A 20,728-nucleotide genomic window follows, 5' to 3' on the forward strand; every position below is an offset into this window, starting at 1 on the left:
GTAATGGAGTGATGATCAATTTGCATATTCCATCTTTATTAGATAGGATAGCCCCAAAACGTCCATCCTACCCAAATGCCCATTAAGCTGTGGTATCTCCATATAATGGCATGTCATTCCACTCTACAAGGGGCCTAAGCACTGAAGCAGGCAACAGCATGGATGGACCTTGGACACATGCTGAGTGAAAGAAGGCAGACACAAAGAGCCACATATTATAAAATGCCACGTGCATGAAACTTCCAGAAGAGGCACATTCAGAAGCTGGAAGTAATTAGTGGTTCCGGGCTTAGGGAAGGGGAGGAGGGAACTAACTGCAGAGAGGTGTGGGGTTCCTTTCTCCATGGTGGGACGTTCTGGAATTTTAGTGCAGATGTGTAAGGCAGAAGGTCCACACCAGGTCAATGCCCTCTCAAGGCCAGAAGTTCCCCCTTTACTGTGACAACCAGACACCCTCCAACCCACCCACCACACATTTCCACATCGTCCCTGATCAGTTCTGGCTGACTGTTTGAACCTCTGCGGGGACAGAGCAATGAAAGGCTGGGTCGAGATCTCAGGGTTCCCTCTCTGTTGCCCTCACAGCCCACATAACTTTGCCCCACATCTTTGGGGTTTTGCTGAGCCAAGTCCAAAGTTCTGGAAGCTTTTCACTTCTCCAGGAAAGGGAAGAAGTCCAGTTTTAGGCACAAAACAGCTTACCATCTCTCTAGGAGGACACACCACGGTGGGAGGAAATCGCTCCCCAGTAAGAACATACATGGGTCCACCAATCCCACCATCACAGGTACCCACAGGCACTGACCAAAAAGAAACACAGTGGGAAAGGGAATGAGATCAAGGTCCCGGCACAATGAGGGATCAAGGATTTCAAGGTGTTACATACAGACACACACGTGTTCACACTCATGCTTAACCAGTTAATTAAAAAAAAAAAAAAACTAAAAAAAAAAAAAAACCTCATTTACAATAGCTAAGATTTGGAAACAACCTAAGTGCCCGTCAGCGGATGAGTGTATTAAAAAATGGTGATACATCTACACAGTGGAATACTATGCTGTTATAAAAAAGAAGGAATGTTTACCATTTGCAACAGCATGGATGGAACTGGAGAGCATTATGCTAAGTGAAATAAGCCAGTTGGAAAAAGATAAATATCACATCATCTCACTCATATGTGGGATATAATGATCAACATAATTTGATGAACAAAAATATATCCAGAGACAAAGGAAAGGGGAGGTGGGTGGGTGGGGTGGTTAGAGAGCATATTAGCATAACCAATGGACACAGACACTGGGGCAGTGAGGGCTTGCCCAGGGTGGGAATGATTGTGGGGGAGGGGGGTGTCCATCGGGGGAAAAGGAGACAAATGTAAAACTTTAAACAATAAAAAAAAAACTCTTCAACATATTTAAATTTGTCTAAAACCCAGTAGTGATTTGACTTCATGGCGCTCACTCCTAATTCAGGATTATTCCGTGTTTCCTTCCCTTAAAACACTGCTTCCAACCTCCAGCTTTTACAGCAATTTGATGGCAGACAAGCCCGTGGATCACCATCTTCTCCCTGTTCTCAGGGAGGCAGCTATCTGTGGGAGGAAAGAAATTCCAGGTGGGTTTGCCTGCTGCCCACCCAAGGCTAAGTTCACACCAGTTTCCCAGCTTCAATACACAGTCTACAGGCTCTGAAAACAAGCACGTGAGTGGTGAGAAATGAACCCTAAATCTCTCACCCTCCCCTCTCACAGGGATATCCTTATTGGTTATATCAGAATTTGTTATGGCTTTGCCACTAACTTAAGCACACACACACACACAAAAAAAACGATGACCTGCAATAGACTGGATGACACCATTCTTTTTATTTGGCAATAAATTCAGTATCTGGTAACAGAAGATCAACATTCAGAATAAATAGCAAATTCACATTCAGAATAAATAGTAGGAGGACCTAGTTTGCATTGACTGTGCCTGCGATCGTACAGGCACCATCAGTCATTCTACCGCATGATTAGAAAACAGGCCCCGACGTCAGATTCAAGCCACGGAGCCGGGAGAGTGCAGAGGGCCGCCGAGGGTGGGCTCCCCGCTGAGACAGGAGTTCACGTGCAGGGAGTTCACGGGGTGTGCTCTGGGGCCCACACCTGGGGAGGGGAGGGAGGTGAAGGAAGGGAGTTGCTCAGAGGAGGGGTGTGACCTCACCCATCCGAGACGGGGCTCCTTGGCAGGGCCCACAGCTGCTGAACACCCAGCGGTTGGGGGACTCGGACCCAAAGGGTTACATGGGAAGCCATGACCACCACAATCAGAGGTATAGTCAACTCATGCTAGTGCCCGAGCCCAGCAGCTGTTACACACCCGATGCCGTGCTGGGAACACAGGATGTCACCACTGGCCACAGGAGTGCATATGCCCCGAGCCAGCTCCTTGGGGACAGAGCACACTTTCCTGTTGCCTGTTCCACTACCAGGCTGTTCGTCTGCACGCTTTCTTCGTGACAGGAGGGCTTGCCAACTGCGGCCCGAGGGCCCACGGCAGCCTGCAGCTGGTTTATAAACCACGTTGTAAGAGGACAGAGCTGCGTCCATGCCTGGAGTGGTGGCAACGGAAAATGGCCCGCGAAGCTGAAAATGTTTGCTGAGCCTGCATTAAAGAATCCTCACTCCTTTTCCTTCCCTAACCCACTAGGGTGTTGAGGTTAGCTGGCCTTGGAGCGAGGCTCCCAAAAGCTAAGGAAAATAGAAGAGGAGAGAAGGAAATTGGTGCACAGGGAAACTGGTAAGAGGGCCAAACGCATGCTCCCCGGGAGCTGAACAGGGCCGTCAGGGAACGCTGCCTCTGGCCACATTCAGTCTCAGACAGAGGGCCCCCCAGTGGGTCTTTGGCAGCCAACGAGCACTGGGCAGAGTGGAGCTCAATGCAATACTGAGCACAGCTCTCAACTGCTTCAAGGGCCTTCGGGGAGGAAGAGGGAGGAAAAGCCATTTAGTTCATCCCAAGCTAAATTAGTGGGAGGAAAGATTACTTTCCGTTTCTCCTCCGCAATAATGAAGAGGGCCGAGGCAGCCAAAGCAGCTAGTAATTTAATCTGAGCCGGCCCGTCAGTAACAGGTGGTTTCTGTTAGGCGGCACTAACGGCCACAGCAGGAAATGCAGTTGAAGAGCATGAGAGAGAGAGAGAGAGAGAGAGAGAGAGAGAGAGAGAGAGAGAGAGAGAGAGAGAGAGAGAGAGAGAGAGAGAGACTATGTTAGGAGGAAAGTGGGAGCTCTGAGCCAAGCTCCTAAAATACTTTAAAAACAAAAGCTAGGTTTCCTTACAGAAGCAATTCTGGAAAAGCAGCGGTGCAGGTCCCCTCCAAGGCGACCTGCTGCGGGTCCCACGCGCCCCGCGCTCAGCCGGCGTGGACCGCCCCTGGACTACGAATGTGTGTGCACCTCCTTCTTAGAAAGTCCGTCTAACCCATGCTACGCGGGAGAATATTATGTTTTAAACGTGCAAACTGATTTTATCCTGTTGGCTTTCCAAATGGCTGCTTTTGAAGGCTGGAAAACAGACCCACCTCCCTTGGACCAGCAGGCTTTCACCAGGGCGAGCCCCGGAGAACAAAAGGGAAAGAACAGAATGCCCCGTGCAGTGTGCCCAGGCCCGGCTGAGTCGTGAGCGCAGACCAGGAGGCTGCCCGCTCCTTCACGTGGCACCGCAGCCCTCCCCCTGCTGCTGGCCCGGGAACCACGGGTCTGCCAGGCACACACACGGGGGCCCCGCTGAGACACATGCCAGGCCTCTGGCACCGGGTGGATCTCAGCACGGCCATGTTTGATGGCCCACAGACCGAAACCTTAATTGGTGATACACTGTGAAATTCGTAATTCATACCCAGCGAATGTATTCTCCCCTGAGGCGTGGCTCACCCAGCCTAGACAGCCACGAAAGCAGGATTTCAAACAGGTCTACTGCCGAAACCGGTTTGGCTCAGTGGATAGAGCATCAGCCTGCGGACTGAAAGGTCCCAGGTTCGATTCCGGTCAAGGGCATGTACCTTGGTTGCAGGCACATCCCCATTGGGGGGCGTGCAAGAGGCAGCTGATCAATGACTCTATCGATGTTTCTAACTCTCTCTCTCCCTCCGTCTCTATAAAAAAATCAATAAAATATATTTAAAACAGGTCTACTTCATTCTTGAGTGAAACAAACACCCTGTGACTGGCACTACAAGACAGCCAATGAACACCGGATTGGATAGACACCAAGAGATTTTTAAAAACAGGAGTAACTACGTCCTCACTCAGCTTCCCCGAAGTGAAGCCGGCAGCACCAGCGTGTCCTTGGAGGCCTCAACACCAAGCCTCCACCTGCACCCCCTAAATGCCAGTCAACTCTGATGCTCAGAGCACCTAGGAGCTAACAAACAGTAAACAGAAGGCCTACCCCACCCCCAGAAAGAAACGGACCTCTGTGTTTATAATAAAATTCAGCCGGAGAAAGGGGCCTAGCCGATGGGGCCTCCTGGGTCAAAGGGTCACCGTCACTATCCTAGTTAAATACAAGGAAACGCCAGAGTAAAATCCCACCGTAACAGCAGCACTGCAAAGCACGCTCCAGAACGCATGTGCCCCTGCATGCTGGCAGGCGGCGGTGGCATGCCAAGCTAGCCTGTGGTCAATGGCCGGGTCTGCCAGTCACTTACATAAAAACGCTGCTAGCAAGCCCCTCCCTGCACCTGCCACGCATCAGGTTTAAAACGCATGTCCCGGGCGTTGTCCTTACAAAGACGTGAGAAATACTCGGTTGCCTAAGTCATTTCTAACCCCTTTTCTCTTAGTTTCAATGCCCTTTATGCTCCCCAATCTTAAATTCAGACACTTAAAGAAAACCCCCCCGAGGCCCACAATAGCCCACGCATGTATGCACACACGCACGGCAGGAAAGGAAGCAAGCTAAGGGGAGCAGAGGGTGGGAGCCAGCCAGGCGGTGAGGCCTCCGCCCCCTCCTCCCCGATAATCCAGGGGGAGGCAGCGTGTCTGTTGCCTCCAGAAAGGGACGGTTTCTGACAATGCCTACATTTTAGCAACACAGCCCAGGGAGGGGACCGGCGTTTCACTGCAAGGACTTTTTTTTTCTGTTCCGTTTTTCTGTCCTCCAATGAGCACCTCCAGCCAACACTCGGGTGTCGTTTTCAGGGGGCCCATCCCCAAGCGTTGGCTCTGAGCGCTTGTTGCTCACAGCCTTGTCCCAGGCTGTTCTGCCGGCTGGACGTGTGACCAGGCGCCCTTCTCTCCTTCGAGGAAAGGAGCGACCCCCATCACTGTGGCGCCTGTCCTTCCCCAGGACGGGCTGGGGCACGGGAAGCGGAGACGGAGGACAATCCAGGGCGGAGGACTTGCACCTCCCCTTGTTCTTTCTCTTTTTTTTCCAACGGATGCACCGGAACGCCGAAGCCCTGGGACCAAAGGGCTGGGGGTCCCCGCTGTTGGGGCGTCCCCTCTGCCACGTATGCTGCTGCAGAGCCCACTACACCATCTGCTTTCCGGGAGCAATGTCACTGCACATCATGGCGCCCTTCAATCCCAATGCACCCTGGGAGGGAACACTCCTGTTTTCCAGGGAAGAGGCCGGAGTTTCTCCTGCTGGAATACGGAGATGGCATCGGAAGTCTCCCCGGGAAAACCGACACCAGTGACAGCACCTCGGTCAACGAGAGGGCCGATCACCGTTTCCCCGCGAAGCCTGTCACTTAGCCCGGGGTGACCCGCTGGCTTCCGTCTCAGCCACCCGGGAAGCAGCCTCCGGAAGGTCCGAAATAAATACCAAGAGGCGATTCCGTGTCTTTTCCGAAAGCAACGCTCGCAGCCATGCGAGGCCAGCCCCCCGGGGTCCGCCGGGGCCGGGCCGGGCTGCCGGCCATGTCCGCGGGCGGGCGGGCGGGCGGGCGCGGTCACTTGGCCTGGGCCGCCTGCAGGAGGGGCAGCCTGCAGGGGGGCGGCCCGGCCGACCAGGCGGGGAGCTCGTGCTGCAGCGGAGTCCTCCTGGGGTAGAAGGTGTGGCTGACATCGTAGGTGAGCAGGCAGCTCAGGGACGCCATGTAGATGTCGGCAAACCGCGACAGGCGCCGCAGGAAGTAGGTGGGGTTCTGGTCGGTGCGGAACAGGCTCCCGAAGTGGGCGTTGAAGAAGCTCTTGTTCATTTCTCTGAAGGAGCAAGAAGAGAGGGCAGACAGTGACTCAGAAGAGGTTCAGGTGACTGAAACCAAAATCACCCTTCCACAGGGCTCATTTGGGAGGAAAACCGTCTGTCCACCCGTCCATCCGAAGGACGACCACGCCTCCCCCCGGGACCCCGGGAGCACTGGCTGAGGCCCCAGGGTCCCTGTGCCTGCCCCTCTATACCTCCACACCACACTCACAGACAGAAGGAGAAAAGCAGGAACTGCTTCTGAAGCTACACACAGAGATGTAGAATGTTCCAGTCTCCAAAAGGCCCTCATCTATAGAATGGGATCAAGACCCTCCCCCCTTTTTACAAGGTGACAGCGAAAACTGGGTCAGGTAAGAAAAACAGCCCTAGCCGGTTTGGCTCAGTGGATAGAGTCAGCCTGCAGACCGAAGGGACCCGGGTTCGATTCCAGTCAAGGGCATGTGCCTGGGCTGCAGGCTCCAGGAGAGGGCCTGCAGGAGGCAGCTAATCAATGATTTTCTCTCATCATGGATGTGTCTTTCTCTCTCTCCCTTTCCTTTCCTCTCTGGAAGCAATGAAAACATATATCTATTTTTTTTTTTTTTAATCTCATTGAGATGTAAAGTTGTTAGAAGCTCGAAATCAAAGCAAAAAATTCTGGCAGATGAAATGGTTCCTTTATCTAATGATCAGGTCCCTGGAATGCAGGGGACGAGGGGCCCAGGATCAAATCTCAGTACTTGCCCGTCACCCTCTCACCCATTTCCCCCCCAGTGTTGGAGTGATCATTAAATTCAAATACGCCGAGCCCCCGGGAGGGATGAGTCGGTGCACCCAGGCTCCTGCAGCCCGAGGGAGGGGCTCCGGCCCTCTCCGTGCCCAGGCGGGGCCTGCTCCTTCCAGGGCAGGGGCGGCCACGCACAGAGCAGACGTGAGCCTGTAACCAGTGTCCACACAACATCCTCTCAGGGACACATAGCCTCCTCAATAACCATTCCCTTAAGACGCACACCCGCCACACTTTTCCGGGAGCAGTGGGCATTCACCACACTGAGTGCGGGCACATTCCGGAAACAGCTGTGGTAATGGTGAGCGCCAGGGCTGGACCGGCCCCAGGAATTCACTGTGGTGCAGGGCCCGCCTCCAACACTGTCCCGGGAGCCACGCGGTGCAGCCAGCATCACCAACAGGGCCCCCCCACCCCCCCGGCTGCCCACATGGGGAAGCCAAGCAGGCGGGTTGGCAAGGCAGGCTCCTCCCCGCCGGCCTTCACATCACATGCGCCTGGCAGGGAATGTGGAATCAAGATACGTAATATGTCTGTTTAGGGGAGAGACGTGAGAGCACGTTTGTTCAGTTTTAAAAAAAGAAACAAACAAATGCAAGGGCAGGAGGTGAGTGCGGGAGGTCACTGCTGTCACACATCACTCACGGACAGCAGAGGGGTGGGTGGCTCTGGTCATGCCTGGGAGCTAAAAAAGGGCATCTGGAAGCATGCCCGGGCCAGGGGTGTGCGTGGCAGGGTGGCGGACGCCCTATGTTCGGGACAGGGTGCTCTTACCTCATCTCCTTCCTCTCCCTTTTCCACTCCTCCAGAACCAGCTGGGACTCCGCATCCCTGTGCACCTGCAGGGCACACGCCAATTACTGAGAATGTTCTGGATGCAAATACACGCAGTAGTTAATAAGAATTTCTAATGGGCAGCTTTCCTCGTGGACAAATGTTACTCAAATCTGAGAGATGGGCAGCGCATGAAGTCATACATTTTCAGACTCCCCACCTGCAACCATCCATTCTTCACCAAAATGGTTTGAATGGCCAACAACAGAAACCTGGTTTAACAAAGGAAACTGGATATTATGAAGATATTAAGCAAGGCCACTATTAAAGTAGATAGTATTGTTAAAAGCTATGTATAAACATGTGCAGGTAACTACATAAAGTCTATGTGTATACTGTATATATGTATATACTGTATATGTGTATACTGTATATATGTGTGTACTGTATATGTGTGTGTGCTGTATATATGTGTATGCTGTATATGTGTATACTGTATATATCGTATATGTGTGTGTGCTGTATATATGTGTATACTGTGTGTGTATACTGTATATATGTGTGTACCGTATATGTGTGTGTGCTGTATATATGTGTATACTGTATGTGTGTATACTGTATATATGTGTGTACTGTATATATGTGTGTACTGTATATATGTGTATACTGTATGTGTGTGTGCTGTGTGTATGTGTACACTGTATATGTGTGTATGATGTATATACGTGTATGATGTATATATGTGTATACTGTATGTGTGTGTGCTGTATATATGTGTATACTGTATATATGTGTAATGAAGTTATCACACGTGTTGTTTTTTAATTCTTCCCCGAGGATATTTTTTCCATTGATTTTTTTTTTTTTTTTTTTTTTTTTTTAGAGAAAGTGAAGAGAAGAGAGGATGGGGAGAGAAACATCAATGTGAGGCACATCAATTGGTTGCCTGCCGCACATACCCCAACCAGGGCCAAGGATCAGTCTGCAACCAAGGTACATGCTCTTGACTGGGAATTGAACCCATGACCCTTCAGTCTGCAGGCTGACGGTCTAAATACTGTGCCAAAACCAGCCAGAGCCATTACACATATGTATTACCTGTATGAACATATACTTAATACATACCACCTACCACAGGATGTATATATTATGCATACACATCAACATAAAAATGGCAGGTAAGTGGAAATAACAGGTACACCACTAATTGGAAGCACCTGAAAATATGTGCACATATTAAGAAATTAACATAAACTATTTTCTTTAATTGACGCAAGGGTAGTAGAACTATAATTTGTTCTACGCTGCTGTCTTCCTTAACACTGTATTATCTTTTAAAATATCGAAAGGAAAAAATGTTTTTGTAAAAGGCAAAAAGATAAAGTACCTCAACCAGATGGAAAAGCAGAGAATTCTCTGCTTGAGCTGAAGTAGAAGCAAAGGGCAACTGCCCACGACCTAACAATGGAACATCACACGCCTCCCTGCGAGGCTCCTGTGGCCGGACAGGAGCCCGCAGCCAGAGTCAGAGGCGCGTGTGACCGCAGGAGACAGGTGGCTCCCTGCCCTTCCCAGTCACGGGGCAGCCTCGGGGCCGGAGGAAAAGACCAAACAGACCATCTGCTTCTGACGCGGGAGCCAAGGCCCTTCTGTTTACCATGTCTGCCCCGCTCACCAGCTCGGCCAGCAAGCACTCGCTCAGGGTCTCTGCCACTCGGAGGACAACCCTGAGCTTGCAATTTGGGTTTCTTGCCCAACACCACCGCCCACACCAGCAGGAAGCAGCTACGCTGAATGACCATTGGCCGTATCACTGGAGACCGGAAGGCTGGCCCGGCACTTCTGGGGGTGTTGATGGTTTTGTGAGCATAGTTTTGATTAGCTTTCACATTTTAATTAACAAATTACTCACTATAGAATTTAAACTCTACAATGTACGTGACTAGATAAAAAATCTGTAGAGGTGCCGGGACCGGTTTGGCTCAGTGGATAGAGCGTCGGCCTGCGGACTAAAAGGTCCCGGGTTCAATTCCGGTCAAGGGCATGTACCTTGGTTGCGGGCACATCCCCAGTAGGGGGTGTGCAAGAGGCAGCTGATCGATGATTCTCTCTCATTGATGTTTCTAACTCTCTATCCCTCTCTCTTCCTCTCTGTGAAAAATCAATAAAATATATATTTTTTTAAAAATCTGTAATGGGTCACAAGTAATTTATTTAGACATATCCATATACTAAAGGCCTAGTGCATGAAAACTCATGCACTGGATGGGGATGGTCCCTCAGCCCGGCCTGCCCTCTCTCACAGTCCAGGAACCCTCAGGGGCAGGAGGTGATCAGGGAAAAGTGATGCCCCCATCATACCTCTGCTGCTGCCACTGCTGGCAGTGCAAGCCTCAGCCCAGCCCTGGTAACCTGTGCCTTCGGCGGCCCTGGGCGGCTGGGCAGCTGCCATCGAAGGCTTGCCTGCACCTCAGGCTAGCCCTGGGCAGCTGGGGGGCTGAGGGGACTGGGGGACTCCAGAGGCGGGCAGGCCCGGCCTTGCGGCGGGGCTGAGGGCACTGGGCACAGCCATCCTGTGGCAGTGGGAGACACTATCATTGAGGGTGGGGCAATTAGCATATTTCCTCCTTATTGGCTGTGGGCGCCGCCATCTTTGAGGGCGGGGCAGTCAATTAGCATATTCCCTCTTTACTGGCTATGGGCACTGCCATCTTTGAGGGCAGGGCCGTCAATTAGCATATTCCCTCTTTATTAGATAGGATACATATATACACATGCATATATATATATACATATATGTATAAGTACACGTGCATATTACCGTATGACCAGACTTGAGGCTACATTAATCTAGAATCAATGCCTTTTATTTTTAGAAAACCATCTCACAGACAAGCACGGGCAGGAAAGAGAATGAGTCCTTGTCAGAGAAGAACCAATGGAGTAGGAGCACGAGGAAGCAGGACGGGGCAGTGCAGGCCACATGCTCTGCAATGCAGGCACCCCGGAGTGAGGGCCTGGCCTGCCAACCCCTCGCAGCTCTGCCTGAGCTCACACAGGCTGCCAGCTGGGCCAGGCAAGACAGTTCCCGGCCATTTCCAAAGTGGGCTGGCAGGCCGCGGGCAGAGGCTGCAGGTACATTAGCCAAGAGAGCGGGCACCCGTGCCTCTGATCCTGAAAGAGTTGGCCCTCACGCTGAGAGGGCTGAAGGCCTGGCCGGCAGAACCAAGCGAGAAAGCAAGGTGCCTCATGATCTTGGAGAAGGGAGGGGCGTCTTCCCAGGCCAGGAAATCACCACGAAAAACAACAAAGCTGAGTATGTGACTTATGGGAAGAAAAAAAACCACCGCTGCTCTCTAGTGAGCCAGCCAATTGTAGGTATTATCTTCAAAAGCAAGAGGAAACTGCACTTTGGCTTTGAGACGTTCCAGTAAGCTGTAGTGCCTTGCCTGAGTGTTCATTCTACAGGACCCTTCATTATACAGAAAGGGAAACTGAGGCCCAGATGGAGAAGACCACTGCAGGCTCATGGCAGAAGCAGGACTAGACCCAAAGGAAGGCAGAGGCTCTCGAATCCCACCCCCACAGGACATCTCCCAAAGAGGCTGCGGTGCGAGTGAGGCCACTGGAATTCCAGACAGAGGAACGTAAGTGGCCATTTTCTCCAAATGGCTTTGGGGGTGTTGAGAAAGGTCTCTTCGGGGAAACTGGCAAAACTCTTAGGGGCAAAATAATGCCAGTAATTATTCTGCAGGATGACTTACGCCTCACACTTTATAACCACAATTAAATAGAGAATGTCTAAAGAAACACTGGCCAGCGCACTAACTTCAGGCTTCCCGAACAAGGAGGAGAGAAAGAAATCTCAAACCTGCATTCGCTCCAGTAGCCCGGTCAGCGTCTGCAGCCAGGTCATGGTCTGGATGTACTGCTCCGTGTTCATGATTCTGAGCTCGGACCGTAATTCCGGGATGATGGCGCCAGTCCGCCAGCCATGCTTCAGGGTCAAGTCCTGCTCGCAAAGATCACAGAGAGTCAACGTTCATCTCAACGGACCTCCAGTCACTGCGTGACCCGTCCCAGACACCACAGGCACTCACTGAACATTACTTTTTAATTGAAATGGTTAGTTATTAACCAAGCCGAATTCAATGGATTACGTGCCAGTCAACCCAAGTTAGCCTACGGCTTTGATCATTACACCCCAAGAAAACTTCTGTTCTGGAAATAACTGCTGTAAGTCACAGCCTGTGCAGACACTAAGAGTCTAGGATCATTATCCACGGCCTGTAAAACCACAATTAGGTCAGGAGCAGACAGGGGCTGGGCCACGACACTATTCACCCACAGACGGTGGGAGAACACTTCCTGGGCGCCAGGCCTCGCGCGTCATGGGGAACCGGGGAATAACGGACTTGGAATGATCACACAACCTACACACACATGATCACGGTTTTCATTCAAATATCATGAGCCTATGAGCTGACAACAGGCCAAGCGACCTGATGTCAGTGATGTCCCAGCAAACCTAAGATACGCAATCGCTGTGCTAAAAGGTCATTTGTGTTCTCCCTTGGCAAATATTTATCAGGGACTCTGTGCCAGGCCCAGTTCTACAAACTGAGGCTGACACAATGAACAAAAACTGACACATCCCTGCCCTTGTGGGAAATACCAATGACAAATCAGCAAGTGAATGCGCAATGCCAAGTGGCCTTAGTAAGTTCTGAAAGGCTGAAATCGTAAACAAGCATCTTTTCTGCTCAGAAGGAATGAAACTAGAACTGGACAGCAGGAGAAAGAACTGGAAAATTCACAACTAGGTGGAAATCGAACAACACTCTTAATCAATGGGTCAAAGAAGAGATCATAAGGGAGATGAGAAAATGGGTCAAAGAAGAGATCATAAGGGAGATGAGGCAAATCAAGGTGCAAACACCCAGACCTACGATGCTGCACAAGCCATGCTGAGGGTGAGATCTACAGCTGTAAACACAGACATTAAACACAGACATCAAGTTCCCTAGCTTTATATCTTAGGGAACTAAAAGAAGTAAACTAAAAGTTAGCAGAAGAAAAAAATAAAGATTAGATCAGAGATAGAAAATGGGGGGGGGGGGGGGAATCAACAAAACCAAGAGTTGGTTCTTCAAAAAGATCAACAAACTTGACAAATCTTTAGCATAACTAAGAAAAAAGAGAGGAAACTCAACTTAGTAAAAAAATCAGAAATGTAAGTGGTGCCATTACTACCGATCTACAGAATTAAACAGGTTTAAAAAGAGTACTCTGAGCTACTGTGTGCCAGCAACTTCTGGATAACCTAGATGAACAGACATTCCGAGAAACACACACCTGCGAAGACTGAATCACTAGGACACGGGAAATCTGACAGACCTCTAACTAGTAAGGAGCCTGGATTAGTAATCCAAACTCTTCCAACCAAGCCAAGCCCAGAACCAGACGGCTTCCCTGGTGGATTCTACCAAACACTTGAAGGTGAGTTAACATCATCCCTCTCCAACTCTCTCCACAACCAAAGAGGAGGGGGTACTTCCTAACTGGCTCTGAGATCAGTACTACCGATACCAGCTTTTAGTGCGGAAGCTGGTTAACATACAGATGGCCAGGCGCCAAACCCAGAGTGGCTAACTCAGTAGGTCTGGGGCGAGGCCTGAGAATCTACATTTCTTACAAGGTCCCAGTGGTGCTCCTGCCACAGGACCACACCTAAGATGTGTGTGTGTGTGTGTGTGTGTGTGTGTGTGTGTGTGTGTGAGACCTCACAGGGCCACGTACCCATGTGACTTAAGGGCAGTACACAGTAATATCTCATCAGGGCCTGAAGACCCCACCTAGCAATGCCTAGCTGTGTGATGATGCCATGTCACACAGCTAGACATTCTGGGAGTGTCGACATCCTGATAGTAACACTTTATACTTCGAGTTTATTAAGCACTTTTATATACATTATCTTCTTTCACACTTTTTACATATGAGGAGCTTGAGGGAAGTGTTCAAGGTCACACAGCTAGTAAACAGTGGAACTGGGGTAAAAATTACGGTCTTCTGACCTGAGTACAAGGTTTTTTCCACTAGACCTCAACCCATAGACAGAGGGGACTACGCAGGTGTGTGCAGGAGTCACCTGGGAAGATTTCACTACACACTGGCGCTGGGGCCGACCCGTCTAGCTCCAATTACATATTGTTCCAACTATGGTTCAAGAAATCTCCTCTTGTCGTTCCAAGGGCATGAGAAGCCTCATTTTCACTTTAGGGCTGTTAGGAAAGGTGGATTTTTAACTCGACAGGCTGGCAATGGAGCCCTGACTGATGTCTCAAACCTTTATACTGCGGTTGTGTGTTTCTGACACACGGATAAATTGAAAAGGAAAGAGCACTAGCATCTATTTCTCACCATTACTAAAATGGAAAGATTTTCTGATTAAACTCTGAGTCAACTGCTAACTTCCATCATTTAAAAAAAAAAAAAAAATGTGTCTTTTTCCTGACTGACCCATCCTGTTCTATAAAATGTAAGACATTAAAAATGTGACCCACTCCTCACTTTATGAAAGCATAAACATGACCTTAACCAAAAGAGAAATTCCTTAGTAAGTGGCCTAACACGTCTGTCCCCCAATGAAGAAATAGGAAAAAAAAAAAAAAGGCTCCTCTCACCGCCAGGTCACTGTATATATGGTCACCAAAGTACAGCACTTTGGATCCTCTCCATCCAGTAAGCTTCAAAAATTCATACAGATTGCCCTGCAATAAGGAAAATACAGATATTATCCCCTGTGACAGGTAGAAGCCCTTGTGTAACCCATGGCCCAAAATACTTTTTAAAAAATTATTTTGCTTTTATAACTTATTTTAAATAACAAAATATAAGGATAAAAACATCTTAGTGTGAAACCTTTCAGGCCTTTCTTATAAGTCAGATGTACTTTTCAAAAAGGGTTCATATGGTATATGCCTCTTTGGGACCATCTATTTACACTTAGCAGGCTATGACTGTCTTCCCAGGTCAAATATTAACCTGCCATGTAATTCCATTCCTGATAAGGACCATTTTACAAATTCCCTGTTATCATTTACTTTGTTATCTATCCTGTAAGTAATTTCATTCTTATAGTATGATGTTAGCTACATCTTAATCATTTTCTTGGGCTAACTTCCTAGAAGTGAAATGGCTTTGTCAAAGCTAAGTTTTCAAGGCCTACAAAATATACTTAATGCCAACGTTGTTCTAAACCCACCAGGAATGTAGCAAAACATTAAAAACAAACTTACTTCAGTAACTCAATAATAGTCAGCAAGTCAATAATTTATTCAAACATTTGCAAGTCTTATATAATACCAAAATATATTAAAATTGTGGATTAAGACATAGCTTGTCACGAAGTAATTACTAATCTGGACAAATAATGTGCCATGTGGTCAAATGCTTCTAAGGAGACATTTCCAAGCTTTGCCACCAGTATCTTGTTATGTACTATGAAAAGTAATGCTTCACATTTCACTTTAAGAAACTGTTCAATTCTGAGTTGATTTAGATATTGACTTAGGCTTAAATTCTGCCACCAAGTCATACCCAGTGCCCCGGGCCGAGCACTGAGCACGGCCAGCCCCGGGTGAGCCTTGGTGAATGTCCGCTGTCATCATTACTGACCACGCGCAGCCCAGCAGCCAAAGGGAGAAAGAAGGTCGTGAGGTACCTGCTTGTAAATCTGGCCCTTCTGCAACTTGTAGATTTTATCCCAGAGTAAGACACCTTTCTCATTCACCTTCCGGAAGGGTCTACGAACAGAGACGGAGGACGTTATGGGGGGGGGGGAGGGTGTGCAGGCTGTCTGCTGTGTGAAACACCACGTGGTCACCCACCGGGAACAGAAGGGGCTGCCCGAACCTGAGAAATCCCTGGAAACAATTCTGGCATTCCCCTTCCCAGGGCACGGTCTCCCGAACTGTGCCCGCCGCCCCCCCCACCGCCCACACCCCACCCGAGTCCAAGGACTTGTAATAGAGAAAGAACTCCAGGGTCAGCTATACAACGGCTCCTCTGTTTCCCAAGGCTACTGGCCGCAGAAAGACATTCCATAAGCCTTGGTAGAAATTTACTCCACCTGACGCAAAACCTGTGTTGCAGAGAGTTTTGCAAAATCCAACTGCAATGTTAAAAGTAGCATTTACAGCTCTCCTTAAAGAGCTGCCCACCAGGTGGTATGTTGCCGCTGTTTTGTTATACTTCACCATAGATCTGTAGAAGGAGATCTAATGTACTGCGTGAGAGTAAGTTTGCATTTTCCATTGTTATCCATCCATTTCTTAAAGCCCGACCAATAGGCCATTTTGATACGTGTAAGGTGTCTGCTATGCACACATCTCACTCTCCTCACACGTACTTGCCAGAGGACTTCAAAATCAAAGGCTTTGATGGCAGACGCTCGTGATTTCCCACCGGATTTCACCAAGACACGCGCTATCGTCATCATAGGCATTCACAGCGGTGAAGGAGGAAAACCCAGGTCCCTGGAGAGGCGGGCACTCACCTCCGCCTGTCGTTGAAGAAGCTCGGCTTCTCGGCCTGGACAATGACCACGTCAAACAGGTCCCGCCAGTCCTTCCCGACGATATAGCTCATCCCTTTGTCCCTAGACAACATGCCGCCAGGTTAGCCTCACCCTGAAGGGGTTAACTATTTTTTATTTTTTTTTTTTACCACTTTTTCTTGCAAATTTCCTCTGAGACATGCAATCCAAGAAGTGGGCCAAAGCCGACCAGGAACCCCGGGACTTACACAAAGCTGCTGGGGCTGTTGGTGATGAGGAACATCTTCTTGCCGTGGTCAGCCAGCTTGGCCAGCACCGCGCGGGTCTGCTCGGCGTAGCAGATGTACTTGTCTGAGAGCAGGAGGAAAAGGCACACCGGGTTCAGCGCGGGCCCCCCCCCCAGTCTGCCGGTGCTTGCTGAATGGGGTGCAGGCCCCGCGCTGTCCAGGGCATGTGGGGGAAGAGGAAGAAGTCTAAGGGAACCTGGATCAGGGTGGTCTATCAGTGTCCGGGGCATCAGTAGCCAAGACCCCCCCTGCCTCCTCGGTCAAGGGGCTGCAGCTGCCAGCACCTCTCCTTTTTTTTTTCTTTTTTCTTTTTTTAATATATTTTATTGATTTTTTAGAGAGTTAGAAACATCGATGAGAATTATCAATCATCGCTTCTCGGCCTTTTGGCTAAGATCAAGTGGAGAATTATCAATCAGCTGCCTCTTGCACACACACCCCCACTGGGGATGTGCCCGCAACCAATGTACATGCCCTTGACCGGAACCGAACCTGGGACCTTTCAGTCCACAGGCCGAAGCTCTATCCACTGAGCCAAACCGGTTTCGGCAAGCACCTCTCCTTCTGAGTCAGGATTAGGCAAAGGGGAGAGAGACGGCTGAGAGGCAGGGATGCAGGACCCTTCCCAGTCAGAAAGGAGCTACTGCCTCGACTCAGCACCTTCGGGGACATGAGATGCCTGGAAGGGGCCCTGGGGGAAGGGCAGCCTGGACCGACTCCGTGGCAATGCCAAACACGTACCGATGTCGGCTTCGATGGCTCGGTACATGATTCCTTTGATGTGCACGTCTCGGATTGCATCCTGTCAAAAGGTACGTTTTTCAATCAGTGAGCGTACTGGCCCGAGTCGTAATACCAGTGAAAGGCACTCTGCCCTGAGGAGCCTGCGATCCAAGCACTAAATGAAACCTAAATTCTGGCCCATTTATCAGAGGTGGCCCCTGGGGGGAAACATAAGTTTCCATGGTGACAGTGGCGGTGTTCAATGCAATGTGCAATAGGGTCACTGGGAGGAGATCATTTGTGTGGAAAAATAAAGTAAAATAAATAAAATAAAATAAAGCCTCACATAATAAACCATAATTTATAAGCAGTATTGTGAACAAATGATTCCAGGCCATCCAAAGGGTGTATTGTTCATCTCTGCATCCACCCCTACATCCCAACAGCAGGTTCAGTCGTCTAGCAAAAGAGGCAGAGACAGAGATTGGACCTGCCTCTCTTCAGTGCTACCGATGAGGGGAGGACTGCCAGCAGGGATGCTGGCTCAGGCAGAGATGTGGTCCAGCCCTCGGACACGAGGAGGAGGAAGCAGCTGACCCTCTGCAGGCCCAGGAGTGTGGCAGGCTGATGCCTGGCAGGTGTCCGAGCACAGCCCCTCTCTCCGGGGGCTCTGAGGAGGTCCTCCACACAGGCCGCACCCAGACACTCTCAGAGCCGGTGACAGGGGGCTGGACTGGGACAAACTGGGCCGTGAGCCTTAGCAAATCGCATATTTCTGTCAAGCGTGAGCACCCTGGACTGTAAATTCAACCTCGATCCCCCCCGAACCCCAATACAGGTTTATTCTGACATCATATCGACAGAAGGCAATGGTGAAGAGCAAGCCAGAACCAAACTTCCCGGCTTAAGATCTAGGCTCTGCTATTGACTAGCTGTGTGACCATGGGCAAGTCACTCAACCTCTCTGTGCCTCAATGCATCTATAAAATGAGGGTGACAATAACAGTTTCTACTTCAAGGCATTATTCCGAGGGTTTAATTAGTTGATATGCATAAAGCACTAAGAGGAACAGTGTTTGGAACACAGAGAACTCGGCACGTGTTCACTGTTGTGGTTGTCTGAACCGAACTTTTAAATAAACATCTCTCCTCACGAGTGCAAGGGGCTATATAACTCTATGTGATTCTTAAAGATTCTTACAAATGGAGTATCTGTGTGCACGAAAAGGAGATTAGAAACTAAATATTTAGGTTCAGTTCACAGAACACCAGATTGATACTGAGACACTATAATTCCTCTTTTATCTGCCTGAAACCCAGGATTCAGGGCGGTCAAAATTTTAAATTAGTCATAAACATATGATAAACAATATTGTAGGAATGAATATGGATCTTTTAAAAAATACATATATTTCAACAAATATGTATTATATACAGATATTTTATATATATTTCTAGCACATGCTTAGAAATATATATGAAAAACATAAAATAACACACACATTTTAAGTACTGAGAAAAGTTCAGTTTAAAGAATATTAAACATGCAACTACGAATTAAAATATATAAATACAGCTGAAGCCGGTTTGGCTCAGTGGTAGAGCATCGGTCTGGGACTGAAAGGTCCCAGGTTCGATTCCGGGCAAGGGCATATACTTTGGTTGTGGGCACATCCCTGGTAGGGGGTGTGCAAGAAGCTGATGGTGGATGTTTCTCTCATTGACGTTTCTAGCTCACTATCTCTCTCCCTTCCTCTCTGTAAAAAAATAAATAAAATATATTTTTTTTAATAAAATATATAAATACAGAGCTATATAAAGAGGTGTGGATATGCATATAAATATTTGTGTTGCTCTTTCTCCCCCTCTGAATGGATTTCCACAGCTGCTGCAGGGGGCCTCTGTGTGTCAGAGAGCATGGCGCCCCCTGTGGGCAGCTGCATCCCTGGGCCACAGCCTGAGACTCAAATGCCCGTCTTTGTGTAGAGCCACCCACCCAGCCGCTGGCCAGGCTCAGGGAGGAGCCGGGAACAGCTGGACCTCAGTCACCACTCGCCCCTCTGGCCTCAGAAACAATTGAGAAATCCAGCCGAAACCGGTTTGGCTCAGTGGATAGAGCGTCGGCCTGGGGACTGAAAGATCCCAGGTTCGATTCTAGTCAAGGGCATGTACCTTGGTTGTGGGGGGTGTGCAGGAGGCAACCGATTGATGTTTCTCTCTCATTGATGTTTCTAACTCTCTATCCCTCTACTTTCCTCTGTAATAAATCAATAAAATATATTTTTTTAAAAAGAAGAAGAAATTACAGATAACAATAGGATCTTCTTTTAACAACCAATTTGACCCATTTCCAGTTCTCCTAATGGAACGTCTTACAATGTTGAGGGACAAACCACAAATACAAGCACTGCCAGGCGAACGCTAGGTCCTAGCTCCACAGAAAGCACCAGGGGTGGGAACCCGGGACCCCTCCCCCGCGCCTCCCACCCCACCCGCACAACCTTGACGTCTTTGTACAGGTGGACCGGCTCATAGTCGATGTTGTTCTTCAGGAAGTACTCGTTCACGCAGGACAGAAGGCCCATCTCGGGCAGCGAGAAGATGTCCATGAACTGCTTCATGGTGTTCCCTTCGGAGCTCTGCGGGCGGGGAGCGCAGTGAGAACCCGAGGCTCGCGCCCGGCAGGGCCTGCTCGGCCGGGCCTGCTCGGCCTTTCCCGCGGGGGGTGCTGGTCAGCCTGATCCCTCTCCACGAGGAAAGCAACACTCTGACAATACCAACTAAGAAAGGTTCACCTTGGCCGAAACCAGTTTGGCTCAGTGGATAGAGCGTCAGCCTGCGGACTGAAGGGTCCTGGGTTCAATTCCAGTCAAGGGCTTGTACCTTGGTTGCAGGCACATCCCTAGTAGGGTGTGTGCAGGAGGCAGCTGATCAATGTTTCTAACTATCTCTCTCCCTTCCTCTCTGTAAAAAATCAATAAAATATATTAAAAAATAAAAAAAAGAAAGGTTCACCTGTTCTTCTCACCCAGGCAGAGCTGGCATCTCACTCTAAGCGCAAGTGGCACATCCAAGGAAATCCCCCCGAAAGTCTAACCGCCCTCCCCTCCACGCCCCTGTCCAACTCCCCGCTCACAGTCTCATCGAGCTCAGGGGAGAGCCGGGAGCCTACACCCTTGGGAAGGCAGAAAAAGCCACTTGACTGTCTCCAGTCTGAGCACCTCCCAAGCCTCGGTGTGAGCTTGACAAAGAGCCTTTCTCTGAATGGCTGCACATTTGTTAACAGTTTACCAGCGGATGGGACATCTGCCGTTGCACTTGGACAATGCTGGTAAGACAACGCATCTAATAAGAAGCAAAAATGCAGGGGCCAAGGAGAACCACAGAGTTAGAAATACAAAGGTTTCCCTTCAGACACAGGGT

At 49.4% G+C, this 20,728-nt stretch overlaps 1 protein-coding gene across 1 annotated transcript in view; it reads right to left on the reverse strand.

The window, feature by feature from the left end:
- Positions 1-5,127: 5,127 nt before the first annotated feature.
- NT5DC3 (5'-nucleotidase domain containing 3) overlaps positions 5,128-20,728 on the reverse strand; it is a 39,148-nt gene continuing 23,547 nt past the window's right edge. Inside the window, exons 6-14 of the mRNA XM_084879998.1 lie at positions 19,807-19,944; positions 17,324-17,384; positions 16,544-16,646; positions 16,296-16,397; positions 15,462-15,543; positions 14,422-14,508; positions 11,610-11,750; positions 7,739-7,803; positions 5,128-6,191 (exon numbers count right to left, since the gene is read on the reverse strand). Coding sequence (XP_084736124.1) covers positions 5,939-6,191; positions 7,739-7,803; positions 11,610-11,750; positions 14,422-14,508; positions 15,462-15,543; positions 16,296-16,397; positions 16,544-16,646; positions 17,324-17,384; positions 19,807-19,944 — 1,032 coding nt within the window. The 3' untranslated portion in view covers positions 5,128-5,938. The remainder of the gene's footprint in view (positions 6,192-7,738; positions 7,804-11,609; positions 11,751-14,421; positions 14,509-15,461; positions 15,544-16,295; positions 16,398-16,543; positions 16,647-17,323; positions 17,385-19,806; positions 19,945-20,728) is intronic.

Source organism: Pipistrellus hanaki (genome assembly GCF_964339955.1).
Source record: "Pipistrellus hanaki genome assembly, chromosome: 3".
In the NCBI taxonomy this organism is placed as follows: domain Eukaryota; kingdom Metazoa; phylum Chordata; class Mammalia; order Chiroptera; family Vespertilionidae; genus Pipistrellus; species Pipistrellus hanaki.